Source organism: Cetorhinus maximus, chromosome 10, assembly GCF_964194155.1.
Source record: "Cetorhinus maximus chromosome 10, sCetMax3.hap1.1, whole genome shotgun sequence".
Taxonomy (NCBI): Eukaryota; Metazoa; Chordata; class Chondrichthyes; order Lamniformes; family Cetorhinidae; genus Cetorhinus; species Cetorhinus maximus.
This window is the reverse complement of record NC_135888.1, coordinates 131,193,532-131,212,816: the sequence shown is the minus strand read 5'-3', so window position 1 is coordinate 131,212,816 and position 19,285 is coordinate 131,193,532. Positions and strand designations below refer to the sequence as shown.

At 44.8% G+C, this 19,285-nt stretch overlaps 1 protein-coding gene across 4 annotated transcripts in view; it reads right to left on the bottom strand.

Moving 5' to 3' along the window:
- ltc4s (leukotriene C4 synthase) overlaps nt 1-18,470 on the bottom strand; it is a 47,406-nt gene extending 28,936 nt beyond the window's left edge. Inside the window, exons 1-3 of one of the 4 annotated variants that reach the window (XM_078551172.1) lie at nt 18,230-18,470; nt 5,954-6,053; nt 2,515-2,585 (exon numbers count right to left, since the gene is read on the bottom strand). In XM_078551172.1, coding sequence (XP_078407298.1) covers nt 2,515-2,585; nt 5,954-6,053; nt 18,230-18,287 — 229 coding nt within the window. In that variant the 5' untranslated portion in view covers nt 18,288-18,470. The remainder of the gene's footprint in view (nt 1-2,514; nt 2,586-5,953; nt 6,054-18,229) is intronic. The other 3 variants (XM_078551170.1, XM_078551173.1, XM_078551171.1) reach the window with 3 other exon arrangements.
- Nucleotides 18,471-19,285: the final 815 nt, after the last annotated feature.

Genomic DNA, 19,285 nt, shown 5'->3' with positions numbered 1-19,285 from the left:
TGACACAAAGAGTCTACAGAGAGATTTAGACAGGTTAAGTGAGTGGACAAAAACTTGGCAGATGGAATATAAGGTGGGAAAATGTGAGGTTATGCACTTTGGCAGGAAGAATAGAGGAGCTGAATATTATTTAAATGGAGAACGACTGCAGAAAGCTGCATCAGAGGGATTTGGGGGTCCTTGCGCATGAATCTCAAAAAGCTAACATACAAGTTCAGCAGGTAATAGGGAAGGCAAATGGAATGTTGGCCTTTATTTCAAAAGGAATAGAGTATAAAAACAGGGAAGTTTTGCTAAAACTATACAAGGCACTAGTTATGTCACACCTAGAATACTATGAACAGTTTTGGTCCCCTTATCTGGGGAATGATATACTGGCATTGGAGGCAGTCCAGAGAAGGTTCACTAGGTTGATCCCAGGTATGGAGGGATTTCCTTATGAGGAGAGGTTGAGTAGGTTGGGCCTGTATTCATTTGAGTTTAGCAGGATGAGGGGCAACCTTATTGATACATATAAGATTCTTAGGGGGCTTGACAGGGTAGATGCTGGGAGGTTGTTTCCCCTTGTGGGAGAGTCTAGGACCAGAGGGCATAATCTCAGAGTAAGGGGTTGCCCAATTAAGACAGAGATAAGGAGGAATTTCTCCTCTCAGAGGGTAATTAATCTGTGGAATTCTTTACCGCAGAGGGCGGTAGAGGCTGGGTTGTTAAGTATATTCAAGGCTGAGGCAGACAGATTTTTAATCAGTAAGGGAACCGAGGGTTATGGGGAAGAGGCAGGTAAGTGGAGTTTAGGATTATCAGATCAGCCATGATCTTATTGAATGGTGGAGCAGACTCGATGGGCTGAATGGCTTACTTCTGCTCCTACGTTTTATGGTCTGCCGTCCTTACCCGTCTGGCCTGCATGTGACTCCACGCCCACAGCAATGTGGTTGAATCTTAGCTGCCCTCTGAAATGGTCTAGCAAGCCACTCAGTTCAAGGGCAATTAGGGTGGGCAACAAATGATGGCCTTGCTGGCCATGTTCACATCTCACGAATGAACTAAATTCAGATTTATCTCATCTCCTAGACTACTATTTTGAGTGTAGTGAAGTCCTAAACCGTGAACATTAAATTTCATCCGGCATTCTCAATAAAGAAAAGAGATTAAAATCTCTGGTAAATCTCTGATCTGCACTGTACAATATTAAGTGAGAGCAGAGAGACTGCAAAATGTGCCATCTAGTGGCTGGTTCAAGCACAGAATTGGCAGAATCCAGGTGCAGGTCTTATTAGCAGGTAGAGATGAAGGTGAGCCTAGGTAAATCAAGAGTTGAAAGAACGGTGAAGAACAATGAGGCGGACATCAAAATGGGACTTACGCGAGATGATTTCCAAATTCTCTCCAGGTATGGGGCCCACAGCATAAAACTCTCCCTAATTAACTAAATTACCAAACCTTCATAAATCACTGGTTAGGCCTCAGCTGGAGTATTGTGCCCAATTCTGGGCACCATGCCTTAGGAAGGACGTCAAGGCCTGGGAGAGGAGGCAGAGGAGATTTACTAGAACGGTACCAGAGATGAGGGACTTGAGCTATGTGGAGAGGCTGGAAAAGCCGGGGTTGTTCACCTTGGAGCAGACAAGGTTAAAGGGAGATTGAACAGAGGCGTTCAAAATGATGGAGGATTTTGATAAAGCAGCTAAACAGAAACTTTTCACTGGTAAAAGGGTCACCAAATAGACGCACAGATTTAAGATAATAGGTAAAAGAGCCAGAGGGGAGGGGAGGAGAATGTTTCTACAGAGTGAATTGTTATGATTCTAGAGTGCATTGCCTGAAAGGGTGATAGAAGCAGATTCAATAACATTCAAAAAATTGGGCATATACTTGAAAAAGAAACATTTTCAGGGCTATGGGAAAAGAACAGGGCTTAGTCGAACTAATTGGATAGCTCTTTCAAAGAGCTGAAAATCTCAAACTCTCCCCCCAAAAAGGCGGTGGGTGCTGGGGGACAATTGAAGGACAATTTTCAAGGCTGACAACAATAGATTTTTGTTTGGTAAAGGATGTCAAGGTATAAAAAGAAAGACTTGCATTTCTATAGCACCTTTCACAACTTCAGGCCATCTCAAAGTGCTTTACGGCCAATCAAGTACTTTTGAAGTGCAGCACAATGTTGTAATGTAGTCAATTTAGCCAACATGGAGTAAAGGCAAGTTGAGATACAGATCAGCCATGATCTGACCGAATGGCAGAAAAGGCTCAAGGGGCTGAATGGCCTCTTCCTGTTGTTATATAAATGCAAGATGTTGATGTTTGTTGTAACCCCTTCAAATTATCTTGTTCAAAATTATTCTTTGGCACTACATTCTCAATCTGCAATGTTACTTAAATTGTTTAATTTTAATCACTGTATGATTATACACTTTATATAAAGTAGACAAGACATAAACAACAGTGCATTTAATAAAGAAAGCCAAGAAAAATGAAAATTAATCCAGATAGATGGAGGATTTGTTCTCTTACCCTGACTGAAGAACACTCCAGCAATCCAGAACACACTCAGAAACATCGGGAAATACTCCGAGGAATTAAGACTGCCAGAGAAAATGAGAAGTAAATCATATTGAATCAGTGGCTTCATACTTCTTTCCAAAACTTTTCTTTCACAATCTCCTCTGATTGTGCTGTGAGTATGTGAGCTGAGGTGGTGGCATAGTAGTATTGTCACTGAATTGGTATTCCAGAGACTCAGGGTAATGCTCTGGGGCAAAAACAGAAGATGCTGGAAAAGCTCAGCAGGTCTGGCAGCATCTGTGGAGAGAGAAACAGTTAACGTTTCGAGTCTGTATGACCCTTCTTCAGAGCTGAAGAGAAGTGGGAATGTGATGAAATTTATGCTGTTTAAGAGGGGGGGCGGGGGGCGGGGGTGGAGCTGGTGAAGCTGGATAGAAGGCCAGAGATAGGTGGGGACAAAGCACGGATTGACAAAGATGTCATGAACTAAAGGACAAAGGGAGTGTTAATGGTAGTGGTTCGTGCTAAAAAAAAGGTGCTGATAGTGGCATAAAGGTAAAAGAGCAGAATGTGATAATAGCAGAACAAGGGCAGAATTGTGTGAAAGAACAACATGGAACAAGATGGCCCTGTAGGGGATGGGGTGGGGGGAGTAGGGGATGGGGTGGGGGGGAGCGGCGGGGGGGAAAGGATAAAAAATGGGATAGAAGAGGGGATAGAAAGGGGGATAAAACCACGGATAAATGAATAAAAATAAAAATAAGCGGATAAAAAAATAAAGATGAATGTAGAAAAAAAGGAGATTAGAAAAAGGGAGTGAGGATGGAGAAGAGAGTTCATGGTCTGAAATTGTTGAACTCAATGTTAAGTCCGGCAGGATGTAAAGTGCCTAGTTGGAAGATGAGGTGCTGTTCCTCCAGTTTGCATTGAGCTTCACTGAAACATTGCAGCAGGCCAAGGACGGACATGTGGGCATGAGAGCAGGGTGGTGTGTTGAAATAGCAAGCGACAGGGAGGTCTGGGTCATGCTTGCGGACAGACCGCAGGTGTTCTGCAAAGCGGTCACCCAGTCTGCGTTTGGTCTCTCCAATGTAGAGGACACTGCATTGGGAGCAGCGAATGCAGTAGACTAAATTGAGGGAAGTGCAAGTGAAGCCATGCTTCACCTGAAAGGAGTGTTTGGGCCCTTGGACGTGAGGAGGGAGGAGGTAAAGGAGCAGATGTTGCACCTTCTGCGGTTGCATGGGAAGGTGCCGTGGGAGGGGGATGAGGTGTTGGGGGTGATGGAGGAGTGGAGCAGGGTGTCCCGGAGGGAACGATCCCTGCGGAATGCTGATGGGGGATGAGGGAAAATGTGTTTGGTGGTGGCATCGTGCTGGAGTTGGCAGAAATGGCAGAGGGTGATCCTTTGAATGCGGAGGCTGGTGGGGTGAAAAGTGAGGACAAGGGGGACCCTATCATGGTTCTGGGGACCTGGGTTTGAATCCCACCATGGCAGATGGTGGAATTTAAGTCCAATTAAAAATCTGGGGGACCAAAAAGTCTAATGATGACCATGAAACCATTGTTGATTGTCATTAAAACCCAGCTGGCTCACGAATGTCCTTTAGAGAAGGAAATCTGCCAACATTACCTGGTCTGGCCTACATATGACTCCAAACCCACAGAAATGTGGTTGATTCTTCAATGCCCTCTGAACAAGGGCAATTAGGGATGGGCAATAAATGGTGGCCTCGCCAGCGATGCCCACATCCCATGAACAAATTTTAAAAAAACAAGCGTCAATGGAATTATTTGGCTGTGAGAGGAGGACAGGCTAACAGGCTGATAAAGAGGCTGGCTGACAAATAAGAAAATTTAAATAACCTAGAAAACATTGCACTGGATTCAGATAAGTGATCGATAGATTATTTTGCTGGGAACTGTACAGCAGCAGTTCATTCAAATTATAGTTGTAAAATTATCTAGGAATGAGGAGAAAATCATTCAGCCCCTTGAGTCTGTTCCACCATTCAGTCAGACCATCCACCTACCTTGGTTTCATAATGCTTAATACCCTTACTCATTAAAAATCTATCAATCTTCGTCTTGCAATTTTCAATTGACCCCCCCCAGTCTCAACAGCCTTTTGGGGAGAGAGTTCCAGATTGTCACTACACTTTGTGTGAAGAAATTATTACATGGGCTGCAGTGATACTCAAATCCCACTAACAAAATAAAAATAAAAGTACTTCTGGACATTGCAGTCGAAGGCAAAATACCGCAGATGCTGGAAATCTGAAACAAAAACAAAAAATGTTGGAAAAACTCAGCAGGTCTGACAGCCTCTGTGGACAGAAAGACAGAGTTAACTCGAAACGTTAATTTTGTCTTTCTCTCCACAGATGCTGTCAGACCTGCTGAGCTTTTCCAGCATTTTTTGTATTTTTGTTGTAGTAGAAGGGTTTGGCATATACAGGGTTAATGTGGGACTGAGGGCAGTACCACCCATGCAGTGATGTAAGAGGCACAGAACCCACACCTAGGTTGAGCAGAGACGAGTGAAGACCTGGACATGGCGATAGATCCTCGCCTGTACCCTTTACTCTATATAAAGACTGGCTGTTAACCTACTGAAGACTACGAAGACTTTTTTTAAGAGACACCGTTCTGTGACCAACACTCTCCCAACAGACATCACCCCTAAATGGCCTGGCTTTAGTTTCATGGTTATGCCTCCTTTGGCTGGATTCCCCCAACCAGAGGAAATAGACTTGCTCTCTCTCTCTACTCTCTAAAGTTCTTGAATCTCAATTAGCCCACCCTTCATTCTCAAGGGAATATCAGCCCAGTGTGTGTGAGCTATTCTCATAATTTATTCCTTTTAGCCCCAGCATGGGTCTAGTGAATCTGTGCTGAACCCCTTCCAAGGTCAATATATCCTTCCTGAAGTGAGGTACCCAGGACTGAACCCAGTGCCCCAGTATAACGGGCGGCAGTATAAAACAGTCACGGTGCAAAATGAGTGGTCAATCCAATACTGTTGCTCCACACTGGAAGAGCTCGTTGAAAATTCCTCCCCTAAAGGTGTGATTCTGTAAACAGGCAAGACTGAGGAACATGTTGAGCAGCAATGGAATTGCTTTTGTTGGTCATTCCTCCTCCTAAACCCTAGATTTTAATCTGCATTCTGCTATGCTGTACTGTCGCTCTCACAGATTGCAACTTCTTTCGAGTACAATCACAGTTCTTGGTTTCCCAGGAGTGGGACATGAACCCACAACCCTCTGATTCAAAGGCGAGGGTGCTATGAACTGAGCCACAACTGACACCTCCTTGGTCATTCCTCCTCCTAAACCCTAGATTTTAATCTGCATTCTGCTATGCTGTACTGTCGCTCTCACACCTTCTGCTGACACCAGGTTCCCTAAAATAGGTCTGAAGGATGACTGAGGTGTGGATCCCTTACTGTGCTCTGTACACCCTCTCAAAGTCCTCGTTGCCACTGACTGCGGGCGGTGCGATGCGAAATCTTCGTCTCGCATAGATCACTTGAAGTGAAAAGTAAGCTGCAATGGAGAGAGAGAGAGGCAGTTAGTACATAAGCACATCACACGGAGAGAGACAAAAAATACTCAGGGCTGGATATTTAAATCTATTAATCTCAAGACAAATATCGAGTTACACTCTTTCCTTCCACATTTGACACGTTGGCCCAGTGGCGGAGTTGATTGAGTAACTGAGCTACACAATCCAGGCAGAAGAAAGAACTTGCAATTCTACAGAATCTTTCACAACATCAGGTCATTCTGAAGCGTTTGCAACCAATGAATCATTGTTGAAGTGTAGTTCCATGTTGCGACAAAGACCAATTTGCTCACAGCATGCTCCCACTGACAGCAATGAGAAAGGCCAGATAACCTGATTTAAGGAGTTGATTAAGGGATATGGGCCCCGAACACAGTGCAGAACTTTCCATCTCTTCTTTTGGGATCTGAAAAGGCAGTCGGGACTTCAGTTTCACATTTCATATGAAAGACAGCACCTCTGACAGCGCAGGATTCCTTCAGTACAGGACTTGAGTATCAGCCTAGATTTCATGCTCAAGTCTCCAGTACAGGGCTTGAACACACAAACTTCTGACTAAAAGGTGAGAACATTGCCCACTGAGCTCAACTAAGGCCCCATTTGTGAGATCTTGCTGTGCAAAAATGTGCGGCCTCATTTCCAACATTACAACAGTGACTACACGTCAAAAGTACTAAATTGGATATGAAGTGTTTCAGATGTCCTCAAGCAGTGAAAGGCGCTAGAGAAATGCAAGTCTTTCCTTTTTAAAATGGCCACAAGTTATTTTTTTTTAAAGTAATTTGTCAGTTTTATTGTCCTTTCTATGTTGGCAGGTGTTCAACCCAAAGGGTTCTCGGGTGTGGGCTTCAGGGGCACAGAGTTGAGGAACTCCCCCCCACCCCCCCTCCCAGCTCCACTCTCCCACTGAAACAAACTGACTACACTCACTGTTCAGGGCCAGACGTGAGGAACAGTCACTCCACAAGCGGAGAAGCAATAGGAACTGTAGGTTAAATAGCTACACTATCAATTTAAGATAAACATCTAACATGGCTCATTTATACTTGTTAGAAGCAACATACATTCATACACAGGGACCCGTTCTCTGCGAACAAAAGGAATATGTTCAAGCCTTGCACCTTTTCTAAATTACCTGGGAGCTTGGGGAGCCTATCGTTCCCTGTTGCTTTCTCCATGGCAACGCTTCGGCTAATCAGTTTGGCTTGCCAACCGATCTGCACCTTTTTCTCCTGCAGTATAAATTTTTGTGAGTGTTTGAAATTTGGCATTCTTGTGTTTGTCCTGATGAGTGCAAAACGAAAAGCTTCGGCAACATGTCTCTCTTTTCAGCAAGATTCAAGTTTTGTACTACCAAGCGACTGTTTAAACACCCCCACCTAACTGTCTCAGGTGGGAATCTTCAGTTCAACTCATCCAGGTGATCAGCATCATCCTAGTTGCTCTAAGCCCTCCCACTTCCCAACATAATGTCAGTGTAATGTTTTTGCCCATCTGTATCTACCTTCGCTAATATTAATACGTTTCTTGAAAGCAGTACAAACATCAGCACAGTCCCAGGAGCCTCAACTATTATTAACGCACTATTAAATAGGAAGTAATCAAGATAGTACCTGAGATTGGAAAAGGGTGGGGTCCATGCACTCAGTCACTTATATTATTAAATGGATTCCATTAGTCATACAATAGGTGAATTCCCAGATTCAATTTACTTGACTTGAACACCTTGAGTAAATTTTTATGGATGTCATGTAACAATGTGAAGATTAGACAGCCAGTAGAGAGGAGGGTTATAGAAAGCAAATGAGAGGATGTGGGACCATGATCATTGCAGAAGAGGGTGCAATGGGCTAAGGGTGGTTAAGAGCAAGACAAAGTGCGATAAGAGGGAGTGGGGAGGAAGAGGAAGAGGAAAAGGAGGATTAAAAGCTGGGAGGTGACCAGAGGTCCCAAAACAGAAAGAGGTAGGATGGACTAAAAGTAATTTATTGGATTTCAATTATAGATCAATAAATCTATTTCATTCATCTCATGACTTACAGAGTTTGTAATGGAACAGAAGTGGAGTAGGTAGATGATGTGAAAACTCGATTTCTTAAATTAACTCTGAGAAAGGAGGGAGGGGCAAGATGGGGGGGTGGTGGGGGCTGAACCAGAAACTTGGTCAACTTGACAAAATTTGCCAGGAGCTTCTCTACCACAGTCTACCGCAAGCCTACCTGCTTGTAAATATATGCGTTGGGATTCTTACAGTTTCACACATTATAAGATTGGTCTTATCGGCAACCTTGTAAATAGGGCCCGAGCCATGCAAGCTTGATGCTGAAGCAGGGCACATCATAGGCATCTTGCGGGTTAATGGCCAAGCTGATCAGATCATTTCATGCTGTATATCGCGCAAACGCATAAATGGGCCTAAGGCCATCACTTTCGGCCCTGAAAAGTGCCCAGTCTACCTCAGGTTACCCTGGAAGGGCAAGGTATCTCAAAAACTTGAGCAACAGGTAAAGTTAGCTGTTTCACGCTTCTACTATGTAGCAGCAACACGAGTGGTATTCGCCATTAACAGGATGCTGCTGTCAAGCCAAAAAGACGTTCTGCCTATCACCCAAATGAGTAAAGTGGTGTATGAACTTCATTGCCGGTATGATGCTAGGTACATAGGCCATATGTCCCAAAACAGGCAGATCGTATTAGACAGCATGTTCCAGCCGCTATTGGCAATGGGCAAGGCACAGACCATATCCAACCAGCCTGTGCTGCAAAACGCAAAACACAGTGTCCAACATTAGGTGTAATTCCAAGATTGGACAACATTTGCTAAATAATCCTCAGTGTGCTAAGAATTACGCTGACAACCAATTTAAGAATGTCAGTTGGGCTCACAGTGTGGCACATTTGCATGTTCTGGAAGCTACATACATTAATACACGGGGCCCTGTTCTTTGCAGACAGAAAGAACATGCACACACATTGTGCCTGTTTCATTTAAACAAAATAAGTGACAGCCATTCACTGACTCATTCCTCAGGGCAATGCCATGACCAATTAGGGTGAAGCTGCCCGGTTTAAATTTCAAACAATGCTTGGCTGTTAACTGTCAGTCACCATCAGTGGTGCATTTTCCATGGCAATATCATTACCAATCAGAGTCCACTTGCCAACCAATCAGCACTCTCTTTTCATACAGTATAAATTGTTGTTTTCCCTTTATATTGCTATTCTTGCGTAGTGTCCTGATGAGTTCAAGACGAAAAGCTTCGACATGTCTCTTTTTCCAGCAATCTTCAAAACTTCTAAATATTCAAATTCTGGTGTCACACAGTCACTACTTCCTAAATTATCATCTTTCCTGCTCCTTTTAATATCAGTGATGCTCTATAAGCCTTTGTTTTGAACCACGAAATCCTTACATGGTGCCTTATGTAACCTCAGGATGTTCCAATGCACTGTGCAGGCAATTAAGTGCTTTTGAAATGTTTAGTGTAAGCAACATGGCCACCAATTAAGAGCACAGCAAAGTCCCACAATAATGCAATAATGACCAGATCATCTGTTTTAGGTATTGGTTGAGGAATAACTATTTACCAGGCCACTAGGGACAACTCCCCTGTTCTTCTTCAAAATAGGTCTTTATAATCCACCCAGCAGGACCGATGGGCCTCTGTTTAACATCTCATCTTAAAATCGTACCTCAGCCCTGCATTGAAGTTTCAGCGTGGACTAAGTCTGTGGATTAGGGCTTGAACCCAAGGCCTCCTGACCCAGAGGCGATAATGTTATGCATGAAACCACAGCTGACACCAACAAACTGTCCGGGTAAACAGAACTCAATTAAATTTGAAACTGAATACATTGACACTATAGTTACATTTATAACCTCATTCTGAAAGAAGGAACTTCTATTGAAGTAATTTCTGAGCACGTTCTTGAGAGGTGCCCCAGTGATTGAGCAAATTAATTCATTTCTAAAATGCAGCTAATAGTTGCTACATAAGTACATGTTATGTAATCCTTTATTAGAGAAACACAAACAACTTGCATGTTACCATCAGGAAGTGAGATGAATGAGTCAGTGCAATGGTTCAGGGAGGAATGTTGCCCCAGACACTAGGAATTTCCCTACTCTTTTCACCAATAGCCCTGTGATATCTTTCACACTGAACCTACAAACAGCATCTCTGATTAATGTCTTATCCTACAACACAGCCTCAACCTCAAGCACTGTTGTGTCATTCCAGATGTTGTGTCATTGCAGATGGTGCCCACAAGTCTATGGAGTGGCAGCTGAAGACTTGTCCTCCAGAACGAGCTGCATCCCTTGCCAAGCTGTTCCAGTATTGGCATCAGTGTGTACCATCTACAAGATGCATTGCAGCAACTCGCAAAGGCTCCTTCGACAGCACTTCCAAACGCATGACCTCTACCATCTATAAGAACAAGAGTAGTGCACAAAAAAGGAACAACACCACCTGGAAGTTCTCCTCCAAGCCACACACCATCCTGACTTGAAAATATATCGCCGTTCCTTCACTGTCACTGAGTCAAAATCCTGGAACTCCCTTCCTAACAGCACTGTGGATGCACCTACACCACAGGGACTGCAGGGGTTCAAGCTCACCACCACCTTCTCAAAGGCAACTATGGATGGACAATATGCAAACATCCAACAAATGAACAAAAAGATATATATTTTGGCTCCAAAAGTTATTGGCTGAGTTGATTTAGGAACTCACCTACAAACTTTCTTGAGGAAAAAGTGGCAAAACAATAGCTGAGCCAGAGTCAGGTCTGGGTCACGACCTCCCCTCTCCCAGGCCAACATGGCTCCAGAGGACGGCTTCCATTTCTCTCCCAGGAAGCTCTATGACTTGACTTCAGTCTCCGAGATCGGTCTGTGCAATTCCTGACTGGCCCTTCGAACTGAGGTCAGTCAGCATTCTCCCTAATTCCCAATTTGGTCTCCGCCTTGCCAAATCTCAAATTCAATGCCCGTCCCTCCCATCCAGGCAATGTTACCTCCACCACTGGATGCAGAGCCTTTGGTTTCGGGTTCCAAAAGCTGACTGCCCACCTCAGCTATTGCAGCAGCAGCTGAAATCATCCTGTTGTGTCTAAGTGTTGCTGCAGAAGGTGGGCTGACACCTCCCATCCTACCTCCTCCACTTGCTATATGTAGAATCATTCAAAGTCAGCTTCGTGCCGTGTTTAAAGTGGCTTTTTCCTGATGATGCCAAGTCTTGGTATTTTTGCCCAAGTCAAGAGGTTGTGAGCTACAAGACCCCACACCAGGGACTTGAGCACAAAGCCCAGGCTGACACCTCTGTGAGGGAATGTTGTACTGCTAAAGGTCTGTTTTTGGGCGAAACATTAAACCAAAGTCTTGACTGCCTGTTCGGGGGGAATGTGAAAGGGCCCACAGTATATTCAAGAAGAGCAGGGAAGTTCTCTCCGGTGCCCTGGCCAAACCCTCAACCAACATCATAAAATGAAAATTATTTAATGATTTATTGCATTGCTGTTTGTGGGACCTTGCTGTCTGCAAATTGGTGTTTGCTGACAAAACACCTGTAGCTACATATGTTGGCATTGCACTGATCCCAGTTCTTTCCTTCACCACTGATTCAAGCAAATCTCAAGTTTGTCTCCTCCCTCCCCCACAATGGCTACATGTGACCACACCAGCGTTTATCAGAGATTTTAACAGTAACAGTACAGATTAGCACTTCATCATGGCTGCTTCCTGTCATACCAAAAACACTCCGGGCCTTAATAATCTGGAAGGAAATGTACACCTTAAACGTTAACGTTCATTATTGTCATGCCTAAGGTAGTTTTGTGGTCATGTGACCGGAGTAATTATCCAGAAAAACTGAGTAAAATGGCAATTTTTAAAAATCTGGAAGTAAAAAAAAGCTGATATGATTTTCACCTTTCATGACCTTAGGACATTCCAAAGCGTTTTACAACCACTTTTGAACTGTAGTCAGTGTTGGAATGTAGGAAAAGAGCAGCCAATTTACGCAAAGCAAGCTCCCACAAACAGCAATGTGATAATGACCAGATATTCTGGTTTTAGTGATGTTGATTGAGGGACAAATATTGACCAGAACGCTGGAGAGAACTCCCCAGTTTCTTGTTCAAAATAGCCCCATGAGATCCCTAACATCCACCTGTTGGTAGACAGGGCATCAGTTTAATGTCTCATTCAAAGGACACCACCACTGACAGTCCAGCACTCCTTCAGTACTAAACTGGAAGCCGCAGGCTAGAATTTCTGAGTTCATGCCGCTGCAGAGGGACTTGAACCCAACACATTCAGACACAGGAGCAAAAGAGAGGGAGGCGCTCTCAGTGAGCCACACAGCTGACACATCACAAAGCCAACCGATTCACCGATGTTCCTTAATTAAGGAAACCTGGTCTCAGCCTATTCGTGACTCCTGTCCAACACTGAAGCCTGCTGAAATAGCCGAGTGTATCGAAAAACGCAACACTCGGCAGCTGAAGATGGTGTCGCATGACCGACCACCTTCTCAGGGTAACCAGGGATGTGCAGTAAATGCCAGCGACACCCACATCCCGAGAATGAATAGAAGATTACATTTTACGAGCAAGTTATTGCAATATTAAACTAGTGCAAAGGAGTGACTTATGTTGGCAATCTCACAATAATTTCGGATGAGGTAGTAAATAGCAGGAGTCAACGAGGCATTGGGTTACACATGTGGAAACAAAGGAAAAATGTACTGGGAAGCAATGTAAGCAGAGGTCCCTAAGGAGACACACACAGGCATTACATCATTGCATGTGATCACTTAACATTTGGAAAGCAGCCAGATGGGCCATGCAGGTTTCAGGAATGAAGCCAATCCTTGGGACAAGGCAAAGCCACTGCATGTAGAAAATGTGCAGACGATTCAGCACAGTCCGTGGGTACGGTTATGCTTGGTTTTGTACTGTTAAAATAGCTCATACTTTTGCTGTAAATTCTTATTTGTGTTCAACTGAGCACAGATACAGGAGGATCCCACACTGAACACCCTTGAAAGATTTCAACACTTCACATATTGCTTTATTATACAGGGAATGAACACAAGTAGTCATTTTTAGGCATTGAAACAGAAAATTTATGGTACAGCATGAGGCTATTTTGCTCTTTGTTGAAAAAGACTAAACCCATTCTCCAGCTCTTGGATCATAGCCATGTTGGTTACGATATTTCAAATGCATATAAATAGCCATATAAATACTGTAGCTACAAGAGCGGGTCAGAGGCTAGGGATCCTGCAGTGAGTAACTCATCTCCTGACTCCCCAAAGCCTGCCCACCATCTACAATGTACAAGTCACTTGCCTGGATGAGTGCAGCTCCAACAACACTCAAGAAGTTTGACACCATTCAGGACAAAGCAACCCCCTTGATTGGCACCCCATCCACAAACATTCACTCCCTCCACCACCGACGCACAGTGGCAGCAGTGCGTACCATCTACGAGATGCACTGCAGGAACTCACCAAGCCTCCTTAGACAGCATCTTTAAACCCACAACTGCTACCATCTAGAAAGACAAGGGCAGCAGATACACGGGAACAATGCCACCTGGAAGTTCCCCTCCAAGCCACACACCATCCTGACTTGGAAATATCTCGCTGACACTGGGTCAAAAACTTGGAACTCCCTCCCTAACAGCACTGTGGGTGTACCTACACCACATGGACTGCAGTGGTTCAAGAAAGCAGCTCACTACCACCTTCTCAAGGGCAATCAGGGCTGGGCAATAAATGGTGGCCTAGCCAGCATCCAATAAGCGAATAAAAAAAATCCAAGTATTTTTTAAATACGGTGAAGGTTTCTTCCTCTACCACCGTTTCAGACAATGAGCTTCAGATCCCCACCATCCTCTGGGTGAAAGAAAATCTCAACTTCCCTCTAATTCTTCTACCAATTATATTAAATCTGTGCCACCTGGTTATTGACCTCTCAGCTAAGGGAATATGTCCTTCCTATCAAATCTATCTTTTCCCGTTATAATTTTATGGACTTCAATTAAATATCCCCTGAGGCTTCTCTGCTCCAAGGAAAAGAATGTTAGCCTTGTTAATGGTATGTTAATTATATTGTTAAGATACAGAGGTGAAGGGCATTGATTTAATTAAGTACCTAGAGCACTCATAAAGAGAGACTGCTGGGACACGCTGCTTTTGTCCTTCTAGATAGTAGCGGTCGTGGGTTTGGAAGGTGCTGTCTAAGGAGGCTTGGTGAGTTCCTGCAGTGCATCTTGTAAATGGTACACACTGCTGCCACTGTGCATCGCTGTTGAAGAGAGTGAACGTTTGTGAATGTAGTGCTTCATTCTGAAAATAAACTGATGATCAAGAAAAGGATTTGTGTCTAGTTTTATACCTCATTATCTGCTTGGGAGCCAAAGAAGTTGCCAGCTTATTTAAACAAATATCAGAGTGCTTTTCACTCATTTAAAAATGCACTGTGCAATTAAGATACTGTTTGCTTTGGAGGCAAACCAGACACTGAAGTTTGACCACTATTCCACAACAGTCCGTTGTACAATGAATTAAACACACCCTAAAGACACACTTCTGCTTAGTTAACATGGGTTGACCTTGCATTCTGCACTAGATTAATTAACTACCATGCATCCTTACACAAAACTTCATTCTTATCCTGAATTTAGTTGATTACAGCCTAGAATGTTTCAAAAAGAATCCAAGAAATTCCTCTCCAACTCTTGCATCTTCTTGACAGTCCTTCAAGCCTACATCTACAAATAACTCCTTCTTTGGAACAGTATTAATTTTTACCTGATTCAAAACTCTGCTGCCTGTATCCTAACGCACTTTCGGTCATGTTTGCCCATTACATAGCAGTCTATGTCCAAATGCAGCAAGACCTGGACAATATCCAGGCTTGGGCTGACAAGTGTCAAGTAACATTCGCTCCATACAAGTGTCAGGCAATGACCATCTCCAAAAAGAGAGAATCCAACCATCGCCCCTTGATGTTCAATTGCATTACCATTACTGAATCCTCCCACTATCAACATCCTGAGGGTTACCATTGACCAGAAACTGAACTGGACTAGCTATATAAATACAGTGGTTGCAAGACCAGGTCAGAGGCTAGCAATAGTGCGATGAGTAACCCACCTCCTGACTCCCCAAAGCCTGTCCGCCATCTACAAGGCTCAAGTCAGGAATGTGAAGGAATACTCCCCCTGGATGAGTGCAGTTCCCACAACACTCAAGAAGCTTGACACCATCCAGGACAAAGCAGCCTGCTTATTGGCACCACATCCACAAAGATTCACTCCCTCCACCACACAGTGGCAGCAGTGTGTACCATCTACAAGATGCACTGCAGGAATTCAGCAAGGCTCCTTAGACAGCACCTTCCAAACCCACAACCACTACCATCTAGAAGGACAAGGGTAGCAGGTAGATAGGAACACCACCACCTGGAAGTTCCCCTCCAAGTCACTCACCATCCTGACTTGGAACCATATCACTGTCGCTGGTCAAAATCCTGGAACTCCCTCCCTAACAGCACTGTGGGTGTACCCACACCACATGGACTGCAGCGGTTCAAGAAGGCAGCTCACCACCACCTTCTCAAGGGCAACTAGGAATAGGCAATAAATGCTGGCCCAGCCAGCGAAGCTCACATCCCATGAATGAATTAAAAAAATCCCTGTGCTCGCTGAACTACATTGGCTCCTGATTCAGCAACCTCCCAATTGTAAAATTCTCATCCTTGTTTTCGAATATCTCCATGGCCTCAACCCTTGCTATCTCTGTAATCCCCTCCAGGCCTGCAACCATCCAGATCTCTGCGCTCCTCCAATTCTGGTCACTGGTGCGACCCTGATTTTAATTGCCCCGCTATTGGCGACCGTGCCTTTAGTTGCCTGTGCCCCAGGCTCTGGAATTCTCTCTCCTGAGCTTCTCCGTCTCTGCACCCCCTTTACGACGCTCCTAAAAAAACTTACTTTGACCGAGCTTTTTGGTTGCCAGGCTACAACTAGATCAGCCATGATCATATTGGTGGAGTGGGCTCGAAGGGCTGAATGGGCTACTCCCAAATCCTATGTTTCTGATATCTCTGATTTGGCTCATATAGAACTTCTGTTTGATGGGAAGAGTGTACCTCTCCCACTGTGTAGAGTGAATTTAAACTGTGCTCTGGTTAAGGAGTCCACTGTTGTTGACACTGATTTTAAATTACGCATTAAAAATGCAGCTTTATACTGGGAAATTATACAGCGGATCATGTTGATTTTCCACAATCTGGGGCAGAATGCCACTGTTCAGGAATGGTTCCTGTGAGTAAAAACTCATTGCCTATCTGCGATCCAGTGAAGAAACAAATTTATTCCATCACTATCTTGCATCAGTCTAGTAATGGACAGTACTGAGACCCTACGCCCGTGAAGCGCCTTGGGGCATTTTGCTACATTGCAGACGCTATGTAAATGCTAAGTTATTGGTGTGCAGACCTTGTCGGAGTGGACAGAGACAGGGGTCAGTGCAGCCACTATAAAAAGTAGTGCGCGGATGTCAATGGGAAGCTCAAATAACAAGGGGGTCACATGCCGACAATCTGAGGGTGCAGGGTGTAGGCGGTGATTCCCTCTCGGATTTGTTTGCCTCTGATTACCTCCCCAACTCGGAATACAGGAGAAATAATCAGCAAACATCGAGAGAGCACAGCCCTTCCTCTTCACTGCCCCAGGCCTCAGTCTCACTAAGCACACTGATGCAAGGTAAAACACTGCATATGTTGCTGAACGAAATATTTGCACTTCTATAGCACAATCTCAGGACGTCCCAAAGCACTTTTACAGCGAATGAAGTGCTTCTGCGATGTAATCGCTATCAGAAACACAGCAGCCAGATATGTCAGTGAAGGACTCCACTGATCTTCGAAACAGCATCGTGGGGTCATCCATAGCCAACCCCACCCCTCCCCCTAACAGCACTGTGGGTGTACCTACACCAACTGACTGCAGTGATTCAAGAAGGCAGCTCACCACCACCTTCTCAAAGGCTTTTTAGGAATGCGCGTGGGTGCCAGAGTCTTAAATTCCAGGATTCCCTTCTTACACCTCTCCGCCTCACTTTCCTGTTTAATACACTGCCTAAAATCTATTCCCACCAAGTTTTTGGTCCTTTGACCAAATAGCTCCTTTTGTGGCTCGGTGTCATACTTAGAACCATAGAACCATAGAACACTAAAGCACAGAAAAACCGGCCATTCGGCCCTTCTAGTCTGTGCCGAAATATTATTCCGCTAGTCCCATTGACCTGCACCCAGTCCATAACCCTCCAGACCTCTCCCATCCATGTATCTATCTAATTTATTCTTAAAACTTAAGAGTGAGCCCGCATTTACCACGTCAGATGGTAGCTCGTTCCACACTCCCACCACTCTCTGAGTGAAGAAATTCCCCCTAAACCTTTCCCCTTTCACCCTAAAGCCATGTCCTCTCGTGTTTATCTCTCCTAATCTAAGTGGAAAGAGCATTTACTCTGTCTATACCCCTCATAATTTTGCAAACTTCTATCAAATCTCCCCTCATTCTTCTACGCTCCAAGGAATAAAGTCCTAACCTGTTTAATCTTTCCCTGTAACTCAACTCCTGAAGACCTGGCAACATTCTAGTAAATCTTCTCCGCGCTATCTCAATCTTACTGATATCCTTCCTGTAGTTAGGCGACCAGAACTGCACACAATACTCCAAATTTGGCCTTCGTTTTATAATGCTTCTTGTGAAGCGCCTTGGGACGTTTCATTCGATTAAAGGCGCTATATAAATGTTAAGTCGCTGTTAACGAGAGAGAAAGAAAAAATGCACCGTCAACTGTGCAGCACTCTCTTAAAGGCTCGCCCTCAACCACATAGACAAGCAACAGGTGAGCAACGTGCTGGGCTGAGCCACTCACAGCCCAATGACCCCGGGTCTGGAAGTGATGACATTAACAAAGTGAGAAACGAAAACTTCGATTCAGCAAAGATTCGAGCATCTATGAATCCGTTTGCACCGTTAGCTCAGCCTAAGAATCAAATTAAAATGCCGATTCCGTCGAACATGAAAATGACATTAAATTGGCAGCGTTTACTAAGTTACTGTGGATCCTACCTTGCTCCAATACAGCCAATATAGTGATCAGCGCCAACGGGGCAAAATCAGCCAACATTCTTGCAGCTTGTTCTCCCCGGGACCTGGCTGACTCAGTCTAACACAGTTCAGCACAAGTCTCACCACTTCCTAATTATGAACGCACCACACGCTCCAATATAGAGAAAGTGTCGGGGGAGGTGCTTGGCACTTTGTGATGTAGAGACAGACCAGACCTGTCCCTCCCAGGCACACATCTTCACATTTCAAACTACTCCCTGCGAAGAGAACGAAAAGCAAAACCCGGTCGCCCTGACCGCCCATACGGTCTGGAATATCAGTATCGGTGGCTTTGGAAATCAGCAAGAATATTTTTTTTTTAATGAATGAAGGGGAAACCACCATGGTCTGGAAATCCAATCTAGGCTTCAAATCAGGACGCTTATTGTCCCCCTATAAATACTGACACACTCCCCGGGGACCCCCCCCTGTAAATACTGACACACTCCCCGGGGACCCCCCCCCTGTAAATACTGACACACTCCCCGGGGACCCCCCCCTGTAAATACTGACACACTCCCCGGGGACCCCCCCCGTAAATACTGACACACTCCCCGGGGACTCCCCTGTAAATACTGACACACTCCCCGGAGACCCCCCTGTAAATACTGACACACTCCCCGGGGACTCCCCTGTAAATACTGACACACTCACCGGGGACTCCCCTGTAAATACTGAAACACTCCCCGGGGACCCCCTGTAAATACTGATACACTCTCCGAAGACCCCCTGTAAATCCTAACATACTCCCCGGGGACCCCCTGTAAATCCTGACACACTCCCCGGGGACCCCCTGTAACTACTGACACACTACCCGGGGACCCCCCCTGTAAATAGTGACACACTCCCCGAAGACACCCTGTAAATACTGACACACTCCCCAAAGACCCCCTGTAAATCCTGACATACTCCCCGGGGACCCCCTGTAAATCCTGACATACTCCCCGGGGACCCCCCTGTAAATCCTGACACACACCCCAAAGACCCCCTATAAATACTGACACACTCCCTGGGGAC